This window comes from Gobio gobio (genome assembly GCF_949357685.1).
Source record: "Gobio gobio genome assembly, chromosome: 12".
NCBI classification, from domain to species: domain Eukaryota; kingdom Metazoa; phylum Chordata; class Actinopteri; order Cypriniformes; family Gobionidae; genus Gobio; species Gobio gobio.
In genome coordinates, this window is record NC_137105.1 from 48,832,313 (window position 1) to 48,860,203 (window position 27,891).

Genomic DNA, 27,891 nt, shown 5'->3' on the forward strand with positions numbered 1-27,891 from the left:
CGCCCTTAATTATGCAGAACTTTAAGGCTTTATATAATGTAAACGAACGAGTTATAAAAAAATTCACCCCCCTCACAGTCGTCGTGAAGCGCAAAATTAGCCGTATAGACCAAAAGCACAATGTGTCCCGACTGTAAACATGTGTTCTTCTGCTGTAAAGTTGGCCATTTTAACATGAGCTCAATGAGATTCTGCTGCTTCTGGAGTCTGTCTCTAGTGGCCAGTCGATGAATTGCAGTTTAACTCACTTCCATATTGGCTTCAAGAGAAACTGCGGGAGGCGCTTGGTGTGCACACTTCAGAATCTCGTTGGAAGTAGTAGGTCATCCGGGTACTTTTCGCCGACTGTTTTTCGAATACTATGAATTCGGACATACTCTGTTGGCGTACTGTTTTTCGCATATTAAATAGTAGAGAAGTATTCGATTTCAGACGCATCTCCGGTGTCACAACAAATCAGGGCCCTCCCTCGAAATTGGGTCTCCCCAAACTGTCAGTTAATGATTATCCTAAGTATATACAAATTATATTCATTTTAAAATCCGCATAGCTTACTAGTGTGGGTTGCACCAATAAGGATTAAATTAAGCACAGTGTAAAGCTAATCTAGGGTTTGTTGATCTAGGCTTTATTTTAAATCAAGTTGTGTTGCACCACTTCATTTTAAGAACAGATGGAGGATTATAATTCTAACCTGCGATTAAAACCACCATTTACAATTAATTTTTGCCTCCATGATGGATTCGCCATCGTAATTAAACAGCAACGATTCGATTTCCTTCTTTTTTGACTACCAGAAACTCTCTCTCTCTGACATAAGCAGCTCTTACGGATAAAGGAAACAAGTTTATAAATGTCAGATGTCTTTATAAATGCGTAGAGACCGTTAATGATCAAGCAGGCTATGAAAACATTTCATAAGTCTGGAAATATTCATTAATGGAGTATTATGGCAGCAAAATGCTATTTTTCTGACAACAAATGTAAAAAACAACTGTCATGATTGGTCAAGTGACTTTATCTGCTCTTGACAGCTCCGCCCTGTCCATTTAAGTGCTGCCCAGCGCCTCACCTCATCATCACCGCTGCCGTTAAAGGCTAAATATATCCCTCTCTTCCTTTCTTTGTCCGACACTGAGGTGTGTGACGGGTCCGCATCCTGGACTCGATAGCAGGCATAATCTTACGGGCCGCCACAACTCCCTCAATTCATTTTTTTGCTAATAAACAACAATATTTGAGACATGACGACACACCCACTGTGTCTGTCTTTGTTCAATCTGCCAAATAGTTGAATTGTAGGTGCACTTTATTTGATTTAAACCTCCTCACATGTAAATTTAAAGTCAATCCCAAATTGAGATTTGAGTTTAAAGTTATGGGGCAACAGGATTCAAGTGAATCTTAAATATAAATCCAGGATCAAAATGATGGTTTAAATGTAAACCTGCTTATTTTTAAACCCGGTTTAAAGTCAGATCAGATAAACCTTGATTTAATTTTGATTTAAGATTAACCCTTGCTAGTGCAACGCACCCAATGTGTACGAAAACAAACACATTAATGCATAATAAAACCAATTTAACGTCATTTCTTAACTATTAATTATTAAATAATAATAATAATAATAATAGCCTATTAGTGAATAATTAAACATCATTCATTAGTTTAATTTATAACTAAAATATAATACTTAATTTAACACTGTTACATTAAAGATGATTGAGAATATATGTAGGGTAAGTACATGTGTGTATAAACGAATCGCTTATCATTATGCTATGCTACTATATATATATATGCTAACTACTATGACTATAACGTAGTTAGTTTTTTTCTTTTTCAAAAAGATTTTGTAGGAATTGTAATCAGGAGCTAAAGAGAGTACCTATTGGAAGCAATTTGAACCAATGGGATCGCTTGGGGACCCGATTTGTCATTACACCGCCATTTTGACGTAGAACCTGGAAGTGCTGCACTGATTTTTTGTTTGTTTTACGCACAAAAAGTATTCTTGTTTCTTCATAACATCAAGGTTGAACTGTAGTCACGGGGCTGAATCCGAAATCGCCCCCTATCCCCTTAAATAGGGCATTATTTGAGGAGACAGCCATTTGTAGTGGTGTTCGAAACCGTAGTGGACGTTACAGCCGATGTACACACAACTCACTCGTTTTCATTCACGCCTTCAAGTGAACTGTAGTAGTGGACTAACGCAGGGAATAGTGAATGAGGGTTTAGGGGGCGATTTCAGATTCAGCCCTAGACTAGTTTAACAATGTCTTTACTTCCTTTCTGGACCTTGAAAGTGGTCGTTGTGTTGCTGTCTATGAGGGGTCAGAAAGCTCAGATTTCATCAGAAATATCTTCATTTGTGTTCTGAAGATGAACGAAGGTCTTACAGGATTGGAACGACATGAGGGTGAGGAATTAAAGACAGAGTTTTGATTTTTGGATGAACTAACCCTTTAAGTGAGTTTGTGATGTTAAAGCTGTCACTCTATAGATATTAAAAGAAAATAATAAAAATTAGCAGCTTCTTCTGAAACCTGTCTCTCAGTGCACCAAAAAGAGCCCTTTTCACAAGTCTCGGAGAACATGTGTTTTGAATCCCTATGATAAAATCTGACAAAAACTTTGAAGACCTAACCTGTGTGTTTCTACAAATAGGGTCATTTTCAAATGTGTGGAAATCTAAAGTGGACTCTGATAAGGCACAAGGAGAGACTCGACGTCAATTCCACCTTCAAAAACGATTAGCATTGTTTTGAATCACAGTCCTTATTACTGGCTTGCAGGCTTCACATTCTGCCGCTGTTGGGATCGTATATGGTAGCAGACCTGCACATGGATCAGGGGTCTGGACTTTGGCTGAGACAGGCCGTGTTGGGCTGCATGGCTCCGGGTCCTCTGAAGGGGCTGCGGCTGCTGCTGGGTGTGGGTGTGGACGGGGGGTCTGTCTCGCTCTGTGCCCACAGTCGCTGCACCTTTCCTGGGGTCTGGAATCGCTGGGCATCCAGCATCTCCAGCAAAAGATCATACAGCGGCACTCGATTCTTACATTTCATATGGTATAAGTGCTCCATTCCTTTGTTGCTTTCATACACACACACACACACAAAAAACATTACAAATATAACATTTGCATGACTGTAATATGAGCAATAATCATTCAGCATTTAATGGTTGCTAATAAAGGGAAGAAAAAATGTTTTCTATTTGAATCAACTTTAAAATGTAATTAATTTCTGTGATTTTATTCTGTGTTCTTGGTAAAGCAGCATCATTACTCCAGTCTTCAGAAATCATTCTGATATGATGATTTGATGCTCAAGAAACATTTATGATTATTATCAATGTTGAAAACAGTTGTGCTGCTTAATATTTTTGTAAAAACTGTGATATTTTTTTTCAGGATTCCTTGATGGAATATAAAGTATTTTAAATTAAAAATAATTATTGTAAAGATCTTTACTGTCATTTAAAAAAAAAATAATTTAACGCATCCATGTTGAAAAAAATCTTACAGACCCCAATCTTAGGAATATTAGAATATGAAATGCTTTTTGTGTTAAAGTGCCCCTATTATGATTTTTTGAATATTCTTTTTCGTGGGTGCCTGATAAATAAAGTTATTGTCTCCCAAAAGAAAGAATCGACTCTGAACTGCATAAATGAGTCGTTTGTATCTCACTGCGTTACGGTTCTAGATCACTAGAAGACATTTGCATAATGCTCCTTATGTTGTGCGTCGTCCGCTCGTGAACAACTTGACCCTCAAACGTCATTTTACTGACGACTGCTCCTCAAATCTCAGAGTTCAACGCGGGATTCACAAAACTCTTGCTCTTGAGAGACGGGTCAGTGTCAGTTTATCTGAACCAGCTCCTCAGAATCACAACCTGTAAGTATGAATAATTATTGATGTTTATATTTTCTACCGGGTGTTGAAAATATGTCGTTTTGTGTTTTATATTGTGTAAGTTTCCGGCTAACTCGCGTTATTGCGGTCTTACTGAAATACTTCTGCTCATCAGCTGTGGGCCACTATTACCTCAAACTGTGTGTGTTAATGCAGATCGTCTGTCGTTCTTACTACTGTGAGTAAAGAGAAAGGATGGAGTGAGATTTGTTTTCCATCAGTCATTGACGTCAGTGCTGGGCTCACGTATGCGCTGTTATTGATACAGTTCCCGCATGTGCACCAATAAATGAGAAACACACACATGGGTTTGTTGATGGACACACACTTGTTAACACTGATGTGAGGAATTACAGCTGCAACATCCCATAATGAGTAGCGTATCACTGAGAAACTCCTGCTCGAGTCGTCTTGTGATGGAGGTTCGGGTTGAATAACTAGTTCTTCAATGTTTCATCATCGGACTCGCGCTCGGATTGATGTGGTAAAATTGTCAGTTATGGTGATGGGCGTTTAGCTTCTGACACTCGCTGTACGCGGTAGACCAATCACAACAGATTAACTGGGTCGTCTGGCCAATCAGAGCAGAGTAGCTCACAGAAAGGAGGGATTTAGAGAGACTGATTCATCCGTCGAGTCGTTTGAGAATCATTGAACAATGTGGTGATGTGCAATGAATATTATGAGAAAATGAAAGTGTTTTTTGACCTTTGATGCATGTAAGCCTGTTGTAGGAGACTCCAAAACAAAAGCCTTTAAATCAGCATAATAGGGGCACTTTAATCTTTTTATATGTCATCCATCTGCGTTTACCTCATGTGTCTGATGTGGGAGAGCAGCAGCAGGAGCTGCGCCTGACGGCGGGACTGCAGCTGCAGGGACGCTCCTGATTTACTGATGCCGTAAATGAGGGCATCAGTGATGTTGTCCAGCATGCACTGCACCATAAAGCTGTCCATCAGGGGCTCCACTGGACTGGAAAATGCACCTGACCAGACAGAAAAGATGAAGCATTAACTTGATGAAGGTGGAAGGGATTGTGTGGAGGAGATTGAATGATTGACCAATCAGAATCAAATGATATAACATCAATGGAAGCTCCAAAGTTTATTATTTTCCCAAGTACTCAAATCCCACATTTTCCATCTAAAGAAGAGACTATTGATGGTTGGATCAGCACAGACTCACCAGAGTTAAGAAGTACGATGGCCTTGAGACATACAAATTCCTCCAGCTTGAGTTTGAGACAGCGGAATCGAGCCACCGTCGCCAAGAGCATGTCGAAAATCTCCGCCATCCCCTCGACACATTCTCCTTCACTCCTGTAAAAACAAAGACCAGCACTTCATCTATGCTATGAGATCGCTTGTGCCATTTACTGTGGTGTGTGCCTTAAAACTTTCTGTGAGCATTGCACATACTGTTTGCGTGAGAGCAGAAACTGGACCTCTATGTAGATATTGTCTTTCATCAGTTCTATCCTATCTTAGCAGTCTCCTCTCTCTCTCTCTCTCTCTCTCTCTCTCTCTCTCTCTCATTCAATCATTTTATCTTGTCATTTCCCAATTTTTCTCCTAAACCTCAAATCTCACTTTGCCTCCCTTTTTGCGGATGCTGGTTTTGATTAGATTCGCATCTCCGTAGTCAGCGATGACGCTGTTCTTCAGAAGCCCTTTAAAGAGCCTGTTCCCAATCGGGTCCTCTTTAATTACACGCTGACATGGTCTTCTGAAGAGGAGCACAAGGCTCTCAGGTAAATAGTTCAATCTCATTTCATAAGGCACGGCCCTCCGCTGGGCCAAATCCCTTCTGTAGGGGATAAAACCACATGCAACTCAATGTTCTTTAAGAAATTGAGGCAAAAATAGACGCACGTAAGAGGGAATGCATCTGGTCGATGTGACATCTCAAAAAGCTCACAATCGCACTCGCAGCATCAGTATCAAGTAAAATTGCCCGGGACTAAAATAAAGCCCGGGGTTTCATTAGGTTTCTGTCACGGCATGTTGACGCTTTTCCATTATTCCCAACAGTCAAGCGAGGCTAAATCTAATCAAAACAACTGAATGTGTTTTCAAAGTGTGGTTGCACACGCTTGCGTGTCCGAATAGATGTCATTCGATTAGGTTGCTTTCTTTAGCCTAACTAAATGAGTTTAAAAAACTGTGGAAATGCTTATTCTGCAATGACTGTCTTTAGAGGAGGTGCAGAACATCCAGTACCTGTCGAGGATGAGATCCTGAGCAAAGATGAGTTTTCCAGGTGAATGAATGGACCTCCATATGAGGCCGATCATCAACACCTCCAGCCAAGAGCTCTCCAACAGCTGAACCTGGTCATGCAGAGAGAGGTCCTGGAAGCCTGGAGAGAACAGCACATGCTTCATGTGAGTAGCGTTCAGTGCATCACATGATCAACTGATCAAATGTGCCAGAGACGGACGCGCTCAGCACTTGTCACATATCACAACTGTTCGACCACATGATCTTTATTTTAGGTTTCAGGCATTTAAATACACATAAGCACTAGCAAACAGTACATTTATCGTTTGTAAAATACACTGGAGGCAACAGCAATCCTTTCAAAAATAAAACGACGTGTTGTATTCATATGAATAAAAAAGGCAAAATGTCTCTTGCTCGCCAGCCAAAGCGTTTGAATCTGCCGGTTATGTCACGGTACATTGTGAAATCCCATATGTGGGACCCTACAAAAACAAAAGCTTTTATTCCTTATTAATGCAGTAGGTTGATCACAATTGACAGTAAAGACATTTTAAAGGCATAATATGTAATTTTCACCACTAGAGGGCGCTTATTCTAAACAAAGGCGTAGCTCGATGACGCCTTGATTTCGTGGAATCATGGGAGTTGTCACCTTCACCTTTACAGCCAGTGGACAATAATCAGACGGGACTCTCTAATGTATAACAGATTTATGAGCGTTACTGTAGTGTGAAGCAGGAGCGGGACGAGGCGCTGGAGCGATTGCTAATGAGAGACGAGTGCGACACACGGCTCAAGAGCAGTGGAGCTTTTATTCTGTCAGACGAGCGAAAAAGTCATATATATTAGCAGAAAGTTGAAAAATGTTTGTTTACTTCACACAAGAGCCACATTTCCCCCTATTGCCATGGGAACGTTTTGAAGTGACGTAATTACCCGACGCGAACGTCATTGAAAAGCTGCAAACCCCGTGGTGAAACCATAGATATCGGTGAAACCATGATGAAGCGCGCAAATTCCCTTCTGCCAACAAAAATAACAGCAAAAGACCGCGCAAAGCAGTTTCCCAGTGTGTTGACCGATTTCAAAGCACAGCATCATGAAGCTTCGGAGCGTTATGAATCAGTGAGTCGATTCAGCGGTTCGGATCGCCAAAGTCACGTGATTTCAGCAGTTTGGCGGTTTGACACGCGATCCGAATCATGATTCGACTCACTGATTCATAACGCTTTGAAGCTTCATGATGCTGTTTTTTGAAATCGGTCATCACTATATAAGTCGTTATATAGGTTTTAGCACAGAAACTATTCTCGTCACTTCATAAAGTTATTGTAGAACCATTGTAGTGAGATGGACTTTGTAACGACGTCTTTAGTACCTTTTAAGGGTCTTGAGCGTGTAAAGTACATTGTGCCAATGGAGGCCTTTCTGAGCCATCAGATTTACACTAAAATATCTTCATTTGTGTTCTGAAGATGAACGGAGGTCTGACGGGTGTCCAACGACATGAGGGTAAGTCATCAATAACATAATTTTCATTTTTGGGTGAACTATCCCTTTAAGAGCTTGCACTTTGTGCATTGGAAGCACTCAAATGTCTGTTTTGTATAGCTACCTCTGTAAAACAGGAAGTTATTTATAAATTTTTTCAGAAGTTGTAGCATATTCCTTTTTTAAAGCTACAGAACTTGTTTGACTCAATGTTTTGTAAATTTGAGCCATGTGTTTATTAAGGTCTTCAATAAAACAAGATGAGAACTTAAATATTCCAGCACTTTCTGTGATGTAGTGCTTTTTTTCTCTTTTTCATCAAACCGCAGTTTTTGCAAGTTCCCGCAATTTTATCGCATAAAATTGCATAAATATCCATCGCATTTTTTAAGAAAACGTGCCACATAATCAAGGACTTTTGCCCGCAACAATCACAAAAAAAAGCAGCATTTTTCTGGAAGGACTGATATACTTCTATGTTTGTCACTTTTAGCAGTGGTTTATGAAACTTCAAAGGGTTTGCTGTAAAATGACACCAGTATTGTGCATTTAGAGACACTGTATGTGGGTATGGGAAGCTTTTACATTTGGATAGGCCAAATCCAGGCGGAAGTGGTACCAGAGTATTTAAGCGTAAATAAGTTACTTTGTGTAAAACAAATGCCAAAGTGATGCATATCTCCAGAAAGTAGAGACTCTAAGCTTTCAAATGGCACCACATATGAGGTCAGAGCTCCTCCACAAACATTTAAAATGTAAAGTATATACTTGATGATGTCATTCCGGTACAGGCCCTATACAGGGTCCGCGGAGTTAAGCTAAAATGAAAAAAGTTCAAAAACGCTATATTCATCAAAGAATCCTGAAAAAAAAAATCATGGCTAAGCAGCACAACTGTTTTCAACACTGATAATAATCATAAATGTTTCTTGAGCAGCAAATGATCATTTCTGAAGGATGGTCATGTGACACTGAAGACTTAACCATCACAGGAATAAAATACATTTTCAAATATATTTAAATAGAAAACTTTGAATTGTAATAATATTTCACAATATTACTGATGTAACTGTATTTTTGATCAAATGAGATGAATTGTTTACTTCTCCGAGGAGGTTTAATTAAGAAATCTGAACATCAAATATAATGGCTTCCAGGACTCTTTCTATGAGCTGAGCTCAGCTGGAGGCCCAATCAGACTGAGCCGCCGCAGCCGCAGCGATCGCTGTAATAACACCCATGCTCTTTATCTCCGCGCCTGTGACCTTGTCATCTGAATCTCTGCCACCTGTGCTGTCGAAATCTGCTGCCACGGTTACAGAAACTGGCAAGGCTGTCACCAGGGACACTTTGATAACCTTTGATACTGCACTCACAATTAAAGCAAAGATTTTACCTGGTACTTTCTTAGCCCAGGCAATCATGTGGACGAGCTCTTTGTCAGCCATGTTTGTGAGCAGGGACATCATGGTGATCTCGGTGTAGGGGCGGCTGTGCTTCTGACGTGAACACACGGCCGGCGGCTCTGCCCCCAGAAGCAGCACCAGCACCTGGTCAGGTGGCATGCATAAAGCGCTGACCACCCCGCCGCTGCTCTTCTTCCTCTTGTCCTGAGCTGTCCTCAGCTCACTGTAGCTCTTGTCACGATCCTCATTACCGCTCCTCCTCTTCTCACGCCTGATGGCGCGGCCGCCGCGGTCCTTGCGAATACCTGCAGTGGAAAAGATGCCGGCCATTGACTCTACTTTCAAACTATTTACTGAAAAAAGGGAAAGATGAAAGTCTGTGCAGGACATGTGAACAAGCCTGATTAGACAGAGACATGCCTTTTTCATACATACAGTGAATCCCTCGCAGAATCTGTGAAAATGGAAATCATTTTAACAAAATAAGAGGGATCATACAAATGCATGCTCATTTTTATTTAGTGCTGTCCTGAATAATGTATTTACATAAAAGATGTTTACATACAGTCCACAAGACAAAACAACAGCTGAATTTATAAAAATGATTGATTTCCCTTGATTCTTAATACTGTGTCGTTCCCTGATGATCCATGGCTGTGTGTGTGTGTGTGTGTGTGTGTGTGTGTGTGTGTGTGTCTGTCTGTGTGTGTGTCTGTGTGTGTCTGTGTCTGTGTCTGTGTCTGTGTGTGTGTGTGTGTGTGTGTGTGTGTGTGTGTGTGTGTGTGTGTGTGTGTGTGTGTGTGTGTGTGTGTGTGTGTGTGTGTGTGTGTGTGTGTGTGTGTGTGTGTGTGTGTGTGTATGTGTGTGTCGTTCCCTGATGATCCACGGCTGTGTGTGTGTGTGGGTGTGTGTGTCTGTGTGTGTGTATATGTGTGTGCCGTTCCCTGATGATCCCCGGCTGTGTGTGAGTGTGTGTCGCTGTGTGTGAGTGTGTGTCGTTCCCTGATGATCCACAGCCGTGCACGCGCACACACACACACACACACACACACACACACATACAGATCCGTGGATCATCAGGGAACGACACACACAGACACGCACACACACACACACAGCCGTGGATCATCAGGGAATGACACACACACCCGTGGATCATCAGGGAACAACACACACACACACCCGTGGATCATCAGGGAACAACACACACACACACAGCCGGGGATCATCAGGGAACGATACACAAACACACTCACACACACATAGCCGGGGATCATCAGGGAATGACAGACACACACACAGCCGTGAATCATCAGGGAACGACACACACATACACACACACACACACACAGCCGTGGATCATCAGGGAACAGCACACACATACACACACACACACACACACACACACACAGCCGTGGATCATCAGGGAACGACACAGTATTAAGAATCAAGGGAAATCAATCATTTTTATAAATTCAGCTGTTGTTTTGTCTTGTGGACTGTATGTAAACATCTTTTATGTAAATACATTATTCAGGACAGCACTAAATAAAAATTAACATACATTTTGTATGATCTCTTATTTTGTTAAAATGATTCACATTTTCACAGATTCTGCAAGCGGTTCACAAACTTTTAAGCAGCACTGTATATACACTCACCTAAAGGATTATTAGGAACACATACTAATACTGTGTTTGACCCCCTTTTGCCTTCAGAACTGACTTAATTCTACGTGGCATTGATTCAACAAGGTGCTGAAAGCATTCTTTAGAAATGTTGGCCCATATTGATAGGAGAGCATCTTGCAGTTGATGGAAATTTGTGGGATGCACATCCAGGGCACGAAGCTCCCGTTCTACCACATCCCAAAGATGCTCTATTGGGTTGAGATCTGGTGACTGTGGGAGCCATTTTAGTCCAGTGAACTCATTGTCATGTTCAAGAAACCAATTTGAAATGATTGGAGCTTTGTGACGGTGCATTATCCTGCTGGAAGTAGCCATCAGAGGATGGGGACATGGTGGTCATAAAGGGATGGACATGGTCAGAAACAATGCTCAGGTAGGCCGTGGCATTTAAACGATGCCCAATTGGCACTAAGGGGCCTAAAGTGTGCCAAGAAAACATCCCCCACACCATTACACCACCACCACCAGCCTGCACAGTGGTAACAAGGCATGATGGATCCATGTTCTCATTCTGTTTACGCCAAATTCTGACTCTAGCATCTGAACGTCTCAACAGAAATCGAGACTCATCAGACCAGGCAACATTTTTCCAGTCTTCAACTGTCCAATTTTGGTGAGCTCGTGCAAATTGTAGCCTCTTTTTCCTATTTGTAGTGGAGATGAGTGGTACCCGGTGGGGTCTTCTGCTGTTGTAGCCCATCCGCCTCAAGGTTGTGCGTGTTGTGGCTTCACAAATGCTTTGCTGCATACCTCGGTTGTAACGAGTGGTTATTTCAGTCAAAGTTGCTCTTCTATCAGCTTGAATCAGTCGGCCCATTCTCCTCTGACCTCTAGCATCAACAAGGCATTTTCGCCCACAGGACTGCCGCATACTGGATGTTTTTCCCTTTTCACACCATTCTTTGTAAACCCTAGAAATGGTTGTGCGTGAAAATCCCAGTAACTGAGCAGATTGTGAAATACTCAGACCGGCCCGTCTGGCACCAACAACCATGCCACGCTCAAAAGAAGTCAAATCTTAAATTAATTTAATGCCCAACCCTGGACAGTAGTGGGGCAAGCTCTACTCTATAGAGGCGGCTTTAAGTCATGAAGGTGAGGGAGCTCCTGACAGATGCTGCTCGTGTTTATAAAGAGAGAGGAAGGGAGAGAACAGTAGGAATATAGTCTATGTACCTCCTTTCATCATGCCAACTTCATAACACTTGCGTAGTCTGCACGCTTGGCAGCTCTTCCTGCGGTTTCTGTCAATAGTGCACTGGTTGGTTGCTGGACAAACATAGTCATTGTGACCTAGAGGCAGAGAAACGAAGTACAGATTGTTATTGATAATTCTTTTACCTTCAAGTTCTTGCTTAAACATGCATTGCATCCTCAAGGTTCGATATTACTGCACATGGCTACATTTCTGTCAATGAACCCAAGCAGTCAGATACACAAACTCCCTTTTTACTTGATCTGCTCCAAGAAAGTACACTTCTGTCAGGACCACTATCGTCAAAGAGGATTGACTATTAGCATATAGTTTGGATTGGCGGTATGGATCTGTTCTGGGCAATAACCCCTCTGAAGGTAAACAGAACAGAACCAACATAATGTATTTCAGATATCATTAATGTCAATATTTAATGTACAAAATAATCTGGAATTTAGAATTCTGGGGATAAAGGAGGAGCTGAGGGATGGAGGAGGAATGGGGGATGGAGGAGGAATGGGGGATGGAGGAGGAGCTGGAGCTGGGGATAGAGGAGGAGCTGGAGCTGGGGATGGAGGAGGAGCTGGGGGAAGGAGGAGGAGCTGGGGATAGAGGAGGAGCTGGGGATGGAGGAGGAGCTGGGGATGGAGGAGGAATGGGGGATGGAGGAGGAATGGGGGATGGAGGAGGAATGGGGGATGGAGGAGGAGCTGGGGGATGGAGGAGGAGCTGGAGCTGGGGATGGAGGAGGAGCTGGGGATGGAGGAGGAGCTGGGGATGGAGGAGGAGCTGGGGATAGAGGAGGAGCTGGGGATGGAGGAGGAGCTGGGGATGGAGGAGGAGCTGGGGATGGAGGAGGAGCTGGGGATGGAGGAGGAGCTGGGGATGGAGGAGGAGCTGGGGATGGAGGAGGAGCTGGGGATGGAGGAGGAGCTGGGGGATGGAGGAGGAGCTGGGGATGGAGGAGGAGCTGGGGGATGGAGGAGGAGCTGGGGATGGAGGAGGAGCTGGGGATGGAGGAGGAGCTGGGGATGGAGGAGGAGCTGGGGATGGAGGAGGAGCTGGGGATGGAGGAGGAGATGGGATGGAGGAGGAGCTGGGGATGGAGGAGGAGCTGGGGATGGAAGAGGAGCTGGGGATGGAGGAGGAGCTGGGGATGGAGGAGGAGCTGGGGATGGAAGAGGAGCTGGGGATGGAGGAGGAGCTGGGGATGGAGGAGGAGCTGGGGATAGAGGAGGAGCTGGATAGAGGAGGAGCTGGGGATAGAGGAGGAGCTGGGGATGGAGGAGGAGCTGGGGATGGAGGAGGAGCTGGATAGAGGAGGAGCTGGAGCTGGGGATAGAGGAGGAGCTGGGGATGGAGGAGGAGCTGGAGCTGGGGATAGAGGAGGAGCTGGGGAAAGATGAGGAGCTGGGGACGGAGGAGGAGGAGCTGGGGATAGAGGAGGAGGAGCTGGGGGATGGAGGAGGAGCTGGGGATAGAGGAGGAGCTGGGGATAGATGAGGAGCTGGGGACGGAGGAGGAGGAGCTGGGATAGAGGAGGAGGAGCTGGGGATGGATGGAGGAGGAGCTGGGGATAGATGAGGAGGAGCTGGGGGATGGAGGAGGAGCTGGGATAGAGGAGGAGGAGCTGGGGATGGATGGAGGAGGAGCTGGGATAGAGGAGGAGGAGCTGGGGATGGATGGAGGAGGAGCTGGGATAGAGGAGGAGCTGGGGATAGAGGAGGAGGAGCTGGGGATAGATGAGGAGCTGGGGATGGAGGAGGAGCTGGATAGAGGAGGAGCTGGGATAGAGGAGGAGGAGCTGGGGATAGAGGAGGAGCTGGGGATGGAGGAGGAGCTGGATAGAGGAGGAGCTGGGATAGAGGAGGAGGAGCTGCGAATCGATGCGTTTGTGTAAGAAAAATATCCATATTTAAAACTTTATCAAGTAAACTTTCGACCGACCTCCTTCCATGGAAAAGTGTTGAATGTTGAAAGTGAAACTCAAGATGTGTTCGTGACGTCATGACGAGCAGACCTGGTCGCGTTAGTCTTTCAATCGGCTGGCGAACTGTCAACAGTTTTTCCATAAATTGAACAGGGAAGGCGGCCGGGATTATGGATATTGTTCTTACACAAACGCGTGGATTCGCTTCAGAAGGCCTTCATTAACACCCCAGAGCCGCGTGGAGCAGTTATTCGATGGGCAGATGCATTTTTTAAGGACTTCAAAAACAGAGCAATTATGAATCAAATTCTAAAGCTTGGATTAGCCTGGACTTTGTTAATATAACTGTCATATACAGAACGTCATAGGATGACTTGAGGGTGAGTAAATTATGGGCTAATTTTCATTTTTGGGTGAACTATCCCTTTAAAGTGACTTTGCTATTACTGCATTGATGCAGAATCGTCCACGTCCTCATCGCGATGCAATGATTAATTTCAACACCCCTACAAAATGCCTAAGTATATGCCAGACCTTTCGTTATTTTACTCTTTATTTTAGAGATGTGTTTTTAATTTCTAACTCTGTATTAGCGATATGTAAATACTGTTCCGTCACACACACAACAGAGAGAGCGGTGCGGCGCCACACATCGATGGCCTTGGCTCTGTTTAGGCACTGAGAGCAGGCACATGCTGTTCCAGCTCCAAATGAAATTTTAAATTAGATGAGTGTGTGTCAGCCTGAAATGTCACAGACCTACACACAAACACACACACACTGACAAACCTCTGAATAAAACCCTGCACAAAATCCTAATGAGGTTTGTAATAGGATATTATACAACAGAGAATCCAAAATATTCATGACAAAATTGTGAACGATTTCTACAATAATAAGACATTTTGGGTGGCTAGCAAAGATGCCCTGAGAACTGTAGAGAGCCATTCACACTGTGCTCATTAGAAAGACCCTGAAACTATTGCTCTACAAATTCACTTTAATTTCAAATTCCTAAAACAGCATCTGCCAAATGGCAGTTCACGCTGGGAAAATGTCTATCAGGATTCAACAATAACTGAGGGCTCAGTTGGGCACGTCGTTAAGATTTTTCCCTCTTGCTAACATTATCACAGGCCTCACCACAAATAAATACATTTTATTTTTGTATATGTGCTTATTTTTATTATAAGTTTTTTTGATTTTTCATTTAACACCGTTTCTTTAAAACTAAATAAATTGTGTGTGTGTGTGTGTGTTTGTGTGTGTACACTGATCAGGCATAACATTATGACCACCTTCCTAATATTGTGTTGGTCCCTCTTTTGCTGCCAACACAGCCCTGACCCGTCGAGGCATGGACTCCACTAGACCCCTAAAGGTGTGCTGTGGTATCTGGCACCAATATGTTAGCAGCAGATCCTTTAAGTCCTGTAAATTGCAAGGTGGGGCCTCCATGGATCGGACTTGTTTGTTCAGCACATCCCACAGATGCTCGATTGGATTGAGATCTGGGGAATTTGGAGGCCAAGTCAACACCTCAAACTCGCTGTTGTGCTCTTCAAACCATTCCTGAAGCATTTTTGCACAATGCTTAGGTTGGTGGGACGTGTCAGAGTAACATCCACATGGATGGAGGACCCAAGGTTTCCCAGCAGAACATTGCCCAAAGCATCACTGCCTCCGCCGCCACGCCTTCTTCCCATAATGCACCTGGAGCCATGTGTTCCCCAGGTAAGCCACACACACCCGGCCATCCACGCGATGTAAAAGAGCTACAGTTTTGGTGATGCTCTGACCCAGTCGTCTAGCCATCACAATCTGGCCCTTGTCAAACTCGCTCAAATCCTCACGCTTGCCCTTTTTTTCCTGCTTCTAACACATCGACTTTGAGGACAAAATGTTCACTTGCTGCCTAATATATCCCACCCACTAACAGGTGATGAAGAGATCATCAGTGTTATTCACTTCACCGGTCATAATGTTATGCTTGCTCTGTGTGTGTGTATATATATATATATATATATATATTTATATACACAGATGAGCCAAAACATTATGACATTATGAAGTGAATATCATTGATTATATCCTAACATGGCCGCATATTAAGGTCTGGGTAGATTATATGGCGAGCAAATAATGAGTTCTCGTAATCAACATGCTGGATGCAGGGGATATGAGCAGGAATAAAGATATAAGCAACTTTGACATGGGCCAAATTGTTATGGCAAGGCGACTGGGTCTCTCAAATCCAAATCCAAATTGCAGAAATTAAAATTGCATTTCCTCTGTTTTATTGTCTTGCTTCTGCTCTTCCCTGCCTTCCGTCTCTCTTATACTCACTGTAATTCCCCTCACCCAGTGTGTCCTGAAACCCTTTTGTCAGGCACACACTTACAGTCATTTTCCTCCCGTTTCTCACTCAGTTTTCCTCCTGAAAATGGCAGTTAAAGTCAGCAGCCGTTACCTGCCCCAGGAAAGAGCTCATCAGGAGCTTGTGTGTCAGGGTCAAGCTCAAAATATCTACCCGGCCTCTCATCTCATCTCACCAAACCCACCCAGATCTGCACCCCCTTCCCACACAATACAGAACTGCAAATAAGGTTCAGGTTCTCGTCAGATTTAGCGTGTGTGAGAGTTAGATTTTCACCTTTTCTGTCACCTTTAAAAGGGAGGACAGTGAACATGCAAGGATGATTACATACTGCACACTTCCACACGTTCAATTGTATTTGAAAGCACAAGGGCTTGACTTGATAATAGAAAATCAAGGAAAATCTCATTATTTTTCTTTTTGCCAGCACTCACATATTTTTGGACACCACTTTAGGTGACTATGTGCTCTGAATGATCAACCCTTTTCCCAAGGATGGATTTGTTATTAGTATTGCTAGCAGATGCTGAGGATTATTAATGGCCATTGTTTTGCGTATGTAAAGACTAAATAGTCAAGAATCCAATCAATAAATGCAGGGAACTTTTATTGAGCAAGTGTGTTCTTCACTATGAAATCAAAATGGACAATTCTTGTTTTGTTTTTTAAATAGAATATTGCACAGTTTATTATAAAAGATTTGTCCGTGCTCATAATTATTATTTTTTAATTCATGTGACCATTAAGGTTTGCATGAAACAGAATTTGCGATAGTCTTTTCTTCCCCATTGTGACGTTTATCTGAGTGAAATATTAGTGAAATTATGCAATATTCCACAAACAGTAAGAATTGTCCAATTTGATTTCATGGTGACTTTAATCAAAATAACTTCCCATCACCCTTGCATTTATAGGCTCTCTTTTCTCTAATGACGTGTTTTCCGGCGCGAGGGCGGGATAACCTGTCAATCACATGAGATTGGTGTCTCCTTTAGGACTCCCGAGTGATCCCATTAGTTCAACAAACTTTTAATGGGTAGTATTCAAGCGGTAACCTCCCCCAGTTTCTCTTGAAGCTAATACGGAAGTGACTTCAACTGCAATTCATCTGCAGTTTTTTGTTAGCTTATGCAATAGCATAGCATACATCTACCCGATTAGCCTGCTAGCTTATCTTATCTTATATTAGGTATGGTTTTTGCTTCCAATATAGTTCCCAATTACATGTTTTAAATTCATTTTGTTTGTGGGTACTTAGCATGACAATCCCTTTATTAAAAATGCATTATAGTATTATTATATACTACTGTATACCAAATTAATATTGTTGTGTAAAATTAATATTAAATTATTTTTTAACAGAATGTAGTATGTTGCAACAATCCTTATAAAAAATACATTGTAAGTATGGTTGTGTTTCCAGTTTGTTTTATTATGCAACACATATAGGCATTAATTGTTTGTGCACTTAATGTAATAAACATCATACAATAGGTGCAGTGTGTAATATTTATGAGGATCTATTGACTGAAATGCAATATAATATACATAACTGTGTTTTCAGTGGTGTATAAAGACCTTACATAATGAACCGTTATGTTTTTATTACCTTAGAATGAGCCATTTCTATCTACACACACGTGGGTCCCCTTACAGGGAAGCCGCCATTTTGTGCCGTCATGTTTCTACAGTAGCCCTAAACGGACAAACTTCTCTACAGCTCGCTAGTCACTCTCTGCTCTCTCAGACGACGACATCTTTGTACTGTGTTGGCCACCGTAGCTTCTCTATGTGCTTTGAAAGGGAGGGATGAGCGGTTGCAATTCACAACCTCACCACTAGATGCCGCTAAAATGTACACACTGCACCTTTAAATAGGTTATAATTAGTCAAGACATCGCTATAACAACTTTTGATCAGGCATTAGGAGGCCTCAAGGAGACCCGATTCCTGGGGGGACTTGATTTCTAATGACAATCACGTTCTAGAAAAAGCATCATTTAAGTTAAAAGAAGTTCAACTTTATGAACAAATAAAACATCTCCCGTTTTTAATCGCAAAACATGTTCTGTGTCAATCCGTTCCGTGTTTGCGCGTTCACTTTTGTGCATTAAAGGTGCAATAGGTGATCTGGGAAATGCTAACTTAAGCCTGTTAGCATTGAAAGCATACAATCCCATCCTCCCCGCAAATCGCCGTCCAAAGCCACGCCTCCTCCAAAACACATGAACGTGCACAGACCAGAAGCGAGACGAACAGAGACGACGTTATTGGATTACATCATGTGTCATTCTCCGATGAGAAAACTTTACAGTACAGTGAGTAACAGCTCTACAATAACTAACGCAAACAACTGTCCGCCTGCCATTCTCGCTCTGCACAGCGTACGTGAACGCACTGATGATGCGTGATGTCTGCGTGAACAGGCTGCGCAGTGCTATGCAAACACACGTTGACTGAAAGGGAACACGTTATCATTTCATTTGGACCGAATGCCATGATTGAACGAACACGAAGTGATGACTGTCAAAGCTTTGTTTGGATCTAGTTTCAGTGGTGAAAATAGAAAATAGACAAAGTAATGGCAATAAATGTTACTTAACCTTCTGGTGCTCTTCGGTCATTTCTGACTGGAAAATTTTCTGTTTTGAAATTTTAAAAATCACTGCTTCATCGGAATGATATGAAACTTAGTGACTTTTCTAGCATTAGATATGTAAACACACAAAAAAATTGGGGTCATGATTCGAGCATGCTAATTGGTCGTAAAAAAAAAAAGTAGCGTTCATTGTCTTCGGTCATAAATGACCGACCATAGGAAATGAATGGGAAATCGGCAAAAACACAAAAATTCTCAGAATATTTGTGTGTACAATCTACAAATCGGCCACAATGCTGAAAAAAGGTACACAGCTGTAAAGGGGTGACACTCTAAAACATCAAGAGTGTGATATTGACACATCCACTCACACACACACGCACACTTATACACACACACACACACACCTTTCGCCCGTTTCACACATACTCCGTCTGCAGTGCGTATGCGGTGCGTGTTGCGGTGCGTATGCGGTGCAGGAGCAGCACGCGCTGTTGTGCTTTCATATATGCTGCGTTTGCAGCGCGCAACTGATCCGCGGTTGTATACCACAAACACAGCATTTATTAATTATTATTTTTATTTCAAATCCAAAAGTTGTTACTGAACATGGCTTGTCAGAATTGCAATTCTCTTTGTTTACACTTTCATAGATGTCACGTTTTAACGTAGTACATTTAAACAACGTTTTATTCAATTCATTACTTTATATTTATATAGCCTATATAACTTTATATAGCCTATACTTTAGCTCACACAAGTGGCAAAACATTGAAATATAACTTATAACCTATAAACATTTTAAATTAGAAACTTACAATAGAAACAGCCGACTCTCGTCTTTTCTTTCGTTTTTAAACCCTTTTAAAAGCAGGTCATAAAGACCTTTGTTTTTCCACCTCCAGGAATGTACGTGCTCTTCATTATTTCAATTTTTTTAACCTAAATGCCAGGTAAGGTGTCGTTTCCTTGCTTTACCCGAGAAAAAAAAGCCATGTGTTGACTTTGAAACAGAGTATATTTTAAATGACATACATCTGTGGTAAAATGACTAGATTTTCGTGTCAGTACATGTTTATTTTAAAGCGAACAATGTGCTGTCACTTTAATTACGCAGTGCAGCACAGCAAAAAATAGACTCGGTACGGAAACGATCGCCGGACTGCTGCAGACGCACCGCACCTGGAACGGACTGACGGACAGCATCCGCGCGCAGTGTGAAAGCTGTAATCCGTTAACATGGGTACGGAAAAAAATACGCACCGCATACGCACTGCAAACGGAGTATGTGTGAAACGGGCGTTTGAAAAACTGAACCTATGAACCACATTTGGAATTTTTAAAAATCACAGCTTCATCAGAATGATATGAACTTGGTGACTTTTCTAGCATTAGGTATGTAAACACACAAAAAATTGAGGGCATGATTCGAGCATGCTAAGTGGTCGTAAAAAAAATACTCCCACTTGTGCTCTTCGGTCACAAATGACCACCATAGAAAATTAATGGGAAATCTGCAAAAACAAAAATTCACAGAAAAAAAATCTATATTTCTAACAAAAAAATCTATATCTAAAACTTTATAATAAATAGTCTTTGAGATTTTTTAAATATATATTCAAATCCATCAACAACAAAAAAAAGTCATTAAATGTGTTCAAAAGAGAACTAGGGAATTCTCAAGCCTCTCCATAGAGACCTCTAGTGGTTACACCCATGGTTGCAGGATTTCTTAAATAATTAAAAAAATATATATTTTGAAGGCTTAGTCTCTATTTTAACCTTAAATACTCCAATAATTAAAACAATAAAAAAAAAATTTGGTATAATTTTCAATGGCAAAAATAGACCATAATTATTGCATAAATATTAAAAAATACCATCAAATCATCTCAAAATACAAAAATAAAAAGTAAAAATATTATTGAAGAAAAATACATTGCATTGGTTTTACTGGGGTGGAGGAAGTTTAATTTTTAGGTGTCCGGTCACTTATGACCGGGAAGACAACCAATGCCACCCCTAAACGAAGAGCACCAGAGGGTTAATATTCACAAAAATCAGTTGTTCTGATTCTGAACGTCAGCAAAGCTGTGAGTACTTGCAGCCAAATCACATCCGTGCTGATATTCAGAACAGCAAGATTGCACTCAATTATATTGCAACATGCTGGTTACCTTGAATGCTTCTCTTGAAGAAAGCTTTGCATCCCTCACAGGACCAGACTCCATAATGATAGCCAGAGGCATAGTCACTGCACACCGCACAGAAGCGCGTCTCCTTCCCTGAATCAAACCCTCCTGCAGCTCTTGATCCGGTGTACAACTCCTGCCTGTCAGTGGCACTGCACAACACCTCACACAGACCAACACTTGCCTGCTGAGAAGATACCACACTGGACCTAGAGACAGAAAGAGGTGCGAAGTCAATATACAGTGGATAATGAAAACAACAGGTCATGTTCCAACCACCAGTGCGGACAAACTGGCTTTTGTTTTTACTGCGTTCACTAGATGTCACACTTATATTAATAAATAATAAATGATACTTCACCCAAAAATGAATATTAGCCCATTATTTACTCATTATCAAGTCATCCTAGGTGTATATGACTTACTTCTTTCAGACAAATACAATTGGAGTTATATTAAAAATGTAGCTTTATAATGGCAGTAAATGGAGGATGAGATTTTGAAGCCCAAAAAAGTGCATCCATCCATCGTAAAAGTAATCCACACAGACTTAATAAAGGCCTTCTGAAGCAAAGCGATGCACTTGTGTAAGAAAAATATCCATATTTTATACTTTATTAACTATAATAACTAGCTTCCGCCAGATGGCCATACGCATCAATTTACGGTGAACGAGTGACCCCTGACCTGATGCATGACGTATTGATGAACGCAGAAGCGCAATGGATAGAGCTAAACAAAACACCGGTCATGAACTAGAAGTCTAAAACGAGAATTTTTAAAGAGAAATGTGGAGGAACTTGAGTTTGTTGCCCAGCCCAATTAGTTTGAACCGTTAGAGACGTCAAAGCATCTCTTCAGGGGTTACTCTTTTGGCATAAATCGGCTTGCGTAGGCCGTCTGCTAGTTATTTTAGTCTATAAAGTTTAAAATATGGATATTTTTCTAACACAAATGGATCAAAATCTCATCCTCCATTCACTGCCATTATAAAGCTTGGAAGAGCCAGGACATTTTTAATATAACTCTGATTGTGTTCGTCTGAAAGAAGAAAGTCATATACACCTAGGATGGCTTGAGGGTGTATACATTTTCATTTTTGGGTGAACTATCTCTCATATTTAAAGGAATGTAGGCTTCACAACATTATAGATATCTGTTTTGAGATTAGCTAAAGATTTAATTTAACAATGCTATTAAAGATGAACTTTTAGAGAGCATGTAAATGTAAAATAAAGGAAATGAGCATGCACAATTAATATTTTAAAAAAAAACTCTAATGTCATCTGATAACCAATAAATAAAATACATCTTAGAGCACACATGTTAAAGGAACACGCCACTATTTTTGACAATAGGCTCATTTTCCGACTCCCCTAGAGTTAAACAGTTGAGTTTGACCGTTTTTGTATCCATTCAGCCGATCTCCGGGTTTGGCGGTAGCACTTTTAGCATAGCTTAGCATAGATCATTGAATCTGATTAGACCGTTAGCATCTCACTCAAAAATGACCAAAGAGTTTCAATATTTTTCCTATTTAAACCTGGACTCTTCTGTAGTTACATCGTGTACTAAGAACGACGGAAAATGAAAAGTTGTGATTTTCTAGACCGATATGGCTAAGAACTAAACTTTCCTGCGTAATAATCAAGGAACTTTGTGCCGTACCATGGGTGCAGCGGCGCAATGATATTACACAGCGCCTGAAAATAGTCCCCAGCGCTCTCTGTGTAAGCAGGTTGTGTCACGTTGGTTATGTTGACTGAAGTTAGCCTATTTTCAGGCGCTGTGTAATATCATTGCGTAATTTTTGAACGAGATGCTAATGGTCTAATCAGATTCAATGATCTATGCTAAGCTATGCTAAAAGTGCTACCGCCAGACCCGGAGATCGGCTGAATGGATTGGAAAACGGCAAAACTCAACTGTTTAACTCTAGGGGAGCTGGAAAATTAGCCTATTTTCCAAAAAAGTGAAGTGTTCCTTTAAATGTAAGATTCTGAGATGCACATTTGTAATGTCCAAGAAGAGCATGTACGTGACTGCAAACAGCGGACAAGTGTGACCGTCTCCATTTCCTTCTGACCCTTCGTTCCAATGTTTGTAAATATTTATTCTATGTTTAATTCTGATGTCCAGAAGACGTATTGCATAACCTCAGAAATGAACCACAGCGATGTCCAATGTCACCAAAAGACAAACTAAGGCATGGGTTTTCAAACTGGGGTCCGGGAACCCCCAGGGGTCCTCCAGAAGGTTCTAAGGGGTCCCCAGAAAATTTCAGAAAATAAAAAGACAAAAGCAAAAATGGATAAAGTCTACCGAATATTCTAATGGTTTCATTTCTAAATGTTTCTCCCCTTTCTTGCCGTATACATTCCAGTATTGTATATGTTTGCTTTGTATCTTTCTAGTGAGTTAGGCAGTTTTCTTAACACTTAACATTTATTGTGAAAGTTGCTTATACAAATCATTTTTAATTGTAAATATTATTTTTCGGGTTTAAACATCCAACATTAATAGCCAATTTAAGTTGGGAAACAATATATAATGTCAAACTTACTATTTATCTAACAGTTTAACAGTTTTTTCGTACATTAAAATAGATGGATTTTAGGAAGGGGGTCCCTCATAAAGGTTCATCATATTTGCGGGTCCTTGGCATCATAAAGTTTGAAAACCCCTGATATAAGCCTTTGACAAACGATTTAAACAACAGGTTTTACTAAAAAACGGTCTCTGCTAATCCATTAATCTCTTCTTAGTTCTTAGAAAGTCAAAAATGTGCTCCCTGTGCATTCAGACAGGATGTGATAATTCCAATACCACTGTTGTTTTCACTAATTGTACTTTCCTCAAGGTCTACAGACAGAATTGGATTAGAAACTTTACAAATGTAAATTCTTTCTGTGACGGGTATACTTATGTGGATAGTGGTGTTTACAATCCTAACCTCCTTCTTTTTAGGAAGTCAAGACATACTAATAATAAACAGCACAAACATAGAGCATAAAGTAACAACAAATAAAATAAACCATAATTAGTTCAAGGGCACAGAATAATATGCTCTATGCGACATTGGACACAAACAGGTCTAAAGTGCTTTGTATAAGTGTGTACATACTCATAAACACACATAAAGATCAGAAATATGATCTGCTGTTCTTTAGGGTAATACAGAAAGTATCATATCCTGTTCTAACCACGAGATCAGTGTGTACTTTCAGACCAACAACATCTCATCACCATTTAGTCTGTACAGAGAAAGAAAATGGGAAAGCACGTGTGTGAAAATCATACACATTCTTAATGTAACTGTAACACATGCCAAATATTAATGTTAGTCATACACAACTCACAAACCTATAGCCATAAAGAGAAAGATGTTTATGTGTATAAAATTTATGCAACACATCAGTCTTAAAGGCACAGTATGTAAGTTTCACCACTAGAGGTCGCTTATTCAAATCAAAGGCGTAGCTTCACGTGCTATCGGAATTATCGTAAATACGAGTTTCCTAGGTAAAAATTGCACATGAACGCCCGCTGATGTCATGTTTACTACTGGGACGATCTGAAATAATTTTGATACCATAATTCCCGAGATGGGCGTGCCATAAACTTTAAATATGGTGGCGGAGGAAACTAAGGTTTGATCCCAGCGGTCACCACCAGTGTGTCCTTGAGCAAGGCACTTTACTCCATGTTGCTCCAGGGGATTGTCCCTGTAATAAGGGCACTGTAAGTCGCTTTGGATAAAAGCGTCTGCCAAATGCATAAATATATAAATATATATATAAATATAATGTTGTGACAGGATTTTTTCGTTTTTCTCCCAAAACAGCTAAATTGTTTTGTATTGTCATTCATGTAATTTACATATACGAGTAATCATTTGAAGCTTATTGTATTGTTTATACACAGCAAATTTTTTTTTAAATAGCCTAACATTACAGAATCGGCCGAAAGCGGACTAGCTGGATAGCATCGTAAATGTTTATATGGTTGTCAGAGCATATGACACTACATATAATTTTTGTTTTAATAAGATTTTCTCAAGAAATAGGCAAGAATAAACATGATTCCTGTTCATTCCGACAACAAAGAACTTGAATGCAACAAGCACGTAATCACGACTTCTGAAGTGGGAATTATGAAATTTCCGATAGCACGTGAAGGCAGCGGTAATGACGGCGTGAGTGAGTGTGGAATCATGGGAGTTGTAGTCTTGACTCTTCCCGATGGAAAGGAATCCGTCGGACTCGGGCAGAAATCATGTTTATGAATGAGTGAATGTATTAAAGTTTTATTAGCGTTACGCTGGTATGAAGCAGGACGTGCTAATGCTAATAAGAGAGACCTGCGCCAAACACCGTCTCTGAGCTTTTATTCTGCTTATGCTGCAGTCGCCGCTTCCGCTCTTTTCGTTGTGTGTGTGGGGGAACGCAGTGCTGTTTTACACACTTAAAACAATCACACTAAACACATCTGAGTGTGTGAGAGTTATGTTATAACGTTACTCTGAGCGTTAGCTCGGCGGCTGCTATGAGACACTTGTTGCAGTATCTAGATCGTTATTAGAATATCATATTAATAAACACAGGATGACTAAATGACTGTAGCTAAATGACATTTTAACATATATTGTATGATGAAGAAATCTCTCTCTGATTATAAAATAGTGTCTCTGAGGTAAAAACGTCACTCGCGGTGAATCAAGAGAACAAGCGATTCAAACAATAAGACTAACTGTGTTGAGCTGGAGAACAATGATCAGTTTCTGTTGATAAATGATCCAAACAGTTGCTCGTCTGTCTAATAAAACACACACTATATTAAAGCGTCTTTCATGGTTTCTACAGAAATCAAGGGTAGTGTGGATATGATGTCATCGACATGTGACGCAAGGACTCGGTCCGTATCACTGGGTAAAATAGAGGATTTCTCTGGATTTAAACATTGTTGGAAACATTTGGGACAATGTAAGTACACAGCTCAACAAAATATATAACATTGTTCTAGTGGATATTTAAATCTAAAAATCTTACATATTGTGCCTTTAACATGCGTTTCACCTTTAAAATACAGTCAAATCTGTAATGGCTAAAAAATGGAAACAATTGTTTAGTGCAAAATGTTGGCTAATAATGGTACTTAAACTATTACAAAGGTCATGGTTTGTAAGAAAAAATGACCAGGTTTGTGTAAGGGGTTGTTTGTAAAAAGCAGGTACCCAAGCAGGATTTGAGTGCTAGACCAAACATTATGCCTCAATGAATCATAAATCAGGTGTGAACGACCCTCAGAACAACCTCTTCTGATTAACCGGCGGACACCTGACAATATATCTGTTTTATAATCTTAAACATCTTACATAGTTTCCTTTACTATTATAGTTTGACATGGCCAGATTAAAAAAAAGAGATTTTCAGTTTCTACAAAAAACAACTCTTAAAGTTGAGTATAAATGAACTCCTACAATAGCGTAGTTAAAGCGGCACTGACCTGTAGCCTGTGCTGGATGAGGTGTCCAGGTAGTAGGACACCTGGTGGGTCGAGTGGTGTCCTCCATGATGGCTCAGGTAGGGGGACAGCTGAGGGCTGGAGGGGGCAAACATGAGAGGGCTGCTGGACTCGGTGCCTAATGTCTGCAGATGTTCTTCAACGGGGGGAGCGTGGGGGTCCGTGGGAGCCGGGTAGTATCCGACAGAGGCGGGCTCTGTGGGCGACGAGGTGTCGTAGTTCTGTGTGGGCTCTGGGTACTCATAGGCTCCATCAAGGTAATTGACAGAGGAGCTGATGTACTCCTCCTTGGGGTACATGGGTGAGAGTTTGTGGGCAGTGGGCGGTGAGGAAAGTCCCTCCAGGTCTTCTCTCTCCGGGTTTGGGCTGGTCCTGCGTCGCTGCCTGGCACCAGCAGCCTCTCCGCTGGTCTGCCCTCCAGACATCACCATGGAAACACACACGCAGCCCTAGGGTACTATCTGTTCATAAGCAACCACCAAAAGAGCGTTTCTGTCTTTTTTTAAGCTCTGTCTCTTTTTTTTCCACCTCCCACTGTCTTTCTCAAAATCTCTCTCCCTTGTTCTGCTTTGCTTCCGCCCCGCTGCTCTGCCTACTCCTCCAGTCCTCTTTGGGCTGAGAGTCAAAAGATCTAAGATATGTGAGGCTGCTTTCCCTGTGCTTAAAATACCTTTTTCTTTAATATCTAAAACAACCATTCTGACACACAAGCCGTAATTAAGGAAGGATAAAACACAATGACACAAAAAGACACAAGTCTGAGGTGAGTAGCTTTACTATTAAACAGGAAACAGAGAGGACAGGAAACTCAACTGAAACTACTAATAATAGAATATGCTTGATTATAAACCTCTAGATCTACAGACACATTCTTGTGAGAATGAAAGAAAAAAATAGCCAATATACTTACCAAAATTCAAATCAATCAATCCTCTGATGATTTATAACTTTAGCTCCATCACAAGTAGCCTGGATTCATCCCCTCGCTGCTGTATCTCTGACTTCCTGTCTTCCTTCTTACTTTCACTGTCTGTCGCTCTGGCTAAAAAAAAAAGATAGAAAAAAGAAGAAGAGGTAAACAAATTAAAGGCAGGTCGATACTGGCGGTCACTCTTCGGAGCAGGTCATGGCAACCAGGTAAACAAGAGATAGGAGGTCACCGCCTGATTCACTTGCCAGAACCTTTGGATTTCCACTTTACATTATGCCGACATGGGAAATTATACTTCAAATAATTGATTAACTTTGTTGAATGATTAAGAGGTTCACAAGGGACAAACAAGTGTCTCTGATGATAATCAATTCTCTGTACTGGCAGATATCAAAGATGACATGGAAAG

The 27,891-nt window shown here is 41.3% G+C and overlaps 1 protein-coding gene across 2 annotated transcripts; it reads right to left on the minus strand.

Moving 5' to 3' along the window:
• Positions 1 to 1,843: 1,843 nt before the first annotated feature.
• On the minus strand, positions 1,844 to 27,583 carry esr1 (estrogen receptor 1). 2 transcript variants are annotated; one of them, XM_079830637.1, is made up of 9 exons: positions 27,462 to 27,583; positions 26,534 to 26,961; positions 21,014 to 21,237; positions 11,912 to 12,028; positions 9,035 to 9,349; positions 6,145 to 6,283; positions 5,111 to 5,244; positions 4,736 to 4,910; positions 1,856 to 3,096 (listed from the first exon to the last, which is right to left on the minus strand). In XM_079830637.1, exons 2-9 carry the CDS (start codon positions 26,848 to 26,850, stop codon positions 2,853 to 2,855), a joined length of 1,665 nt encoding a protein of 554 aa, XP_079686763.1. In that variant the 5' UTR covers positions 26,851 to 26,961; positions 27,462 to 27,583; the 3' UTR covers positions 1,856 to 2,852. The 2 variants fall into 2 exon arrangements, with proteins under 2 accessions (XP_079686762.1, XP_079686763.1); XM_079830636.1 differs by lacking the exon at positions 27,462 to 27,583 and having other exon boundaries at positions 1,844 to 3,096; positions 26,534 to 27,109.
• Between the last annotated feature and the right edge of the window lie 308 nt (positions 27,584 to 27,891).

Coding starts and splice junctions, on each gene's coding strand:
- esr1 (XM_079830636.1), bottom strand. CDS start 26,982: ATGGTGATGTCTGGAGGGCAGACCAGCGGAGAGGCTGCTGGTGCCAGG. Junction 9,350..11,911: donor AGTTGGCATGATGAAAGGAG/GTACATAGACTA, acceptor TTTCCACTGCAG/GTATTCGCAAGGACCGCGGC. Junction 4,911..5,110: donor CATCGTACTTCTTAACTCTG/GTGAGTCTGTGC, acceptor CTGTCTGGTCAG/GTGCATTTTCCAGTCCAGTG.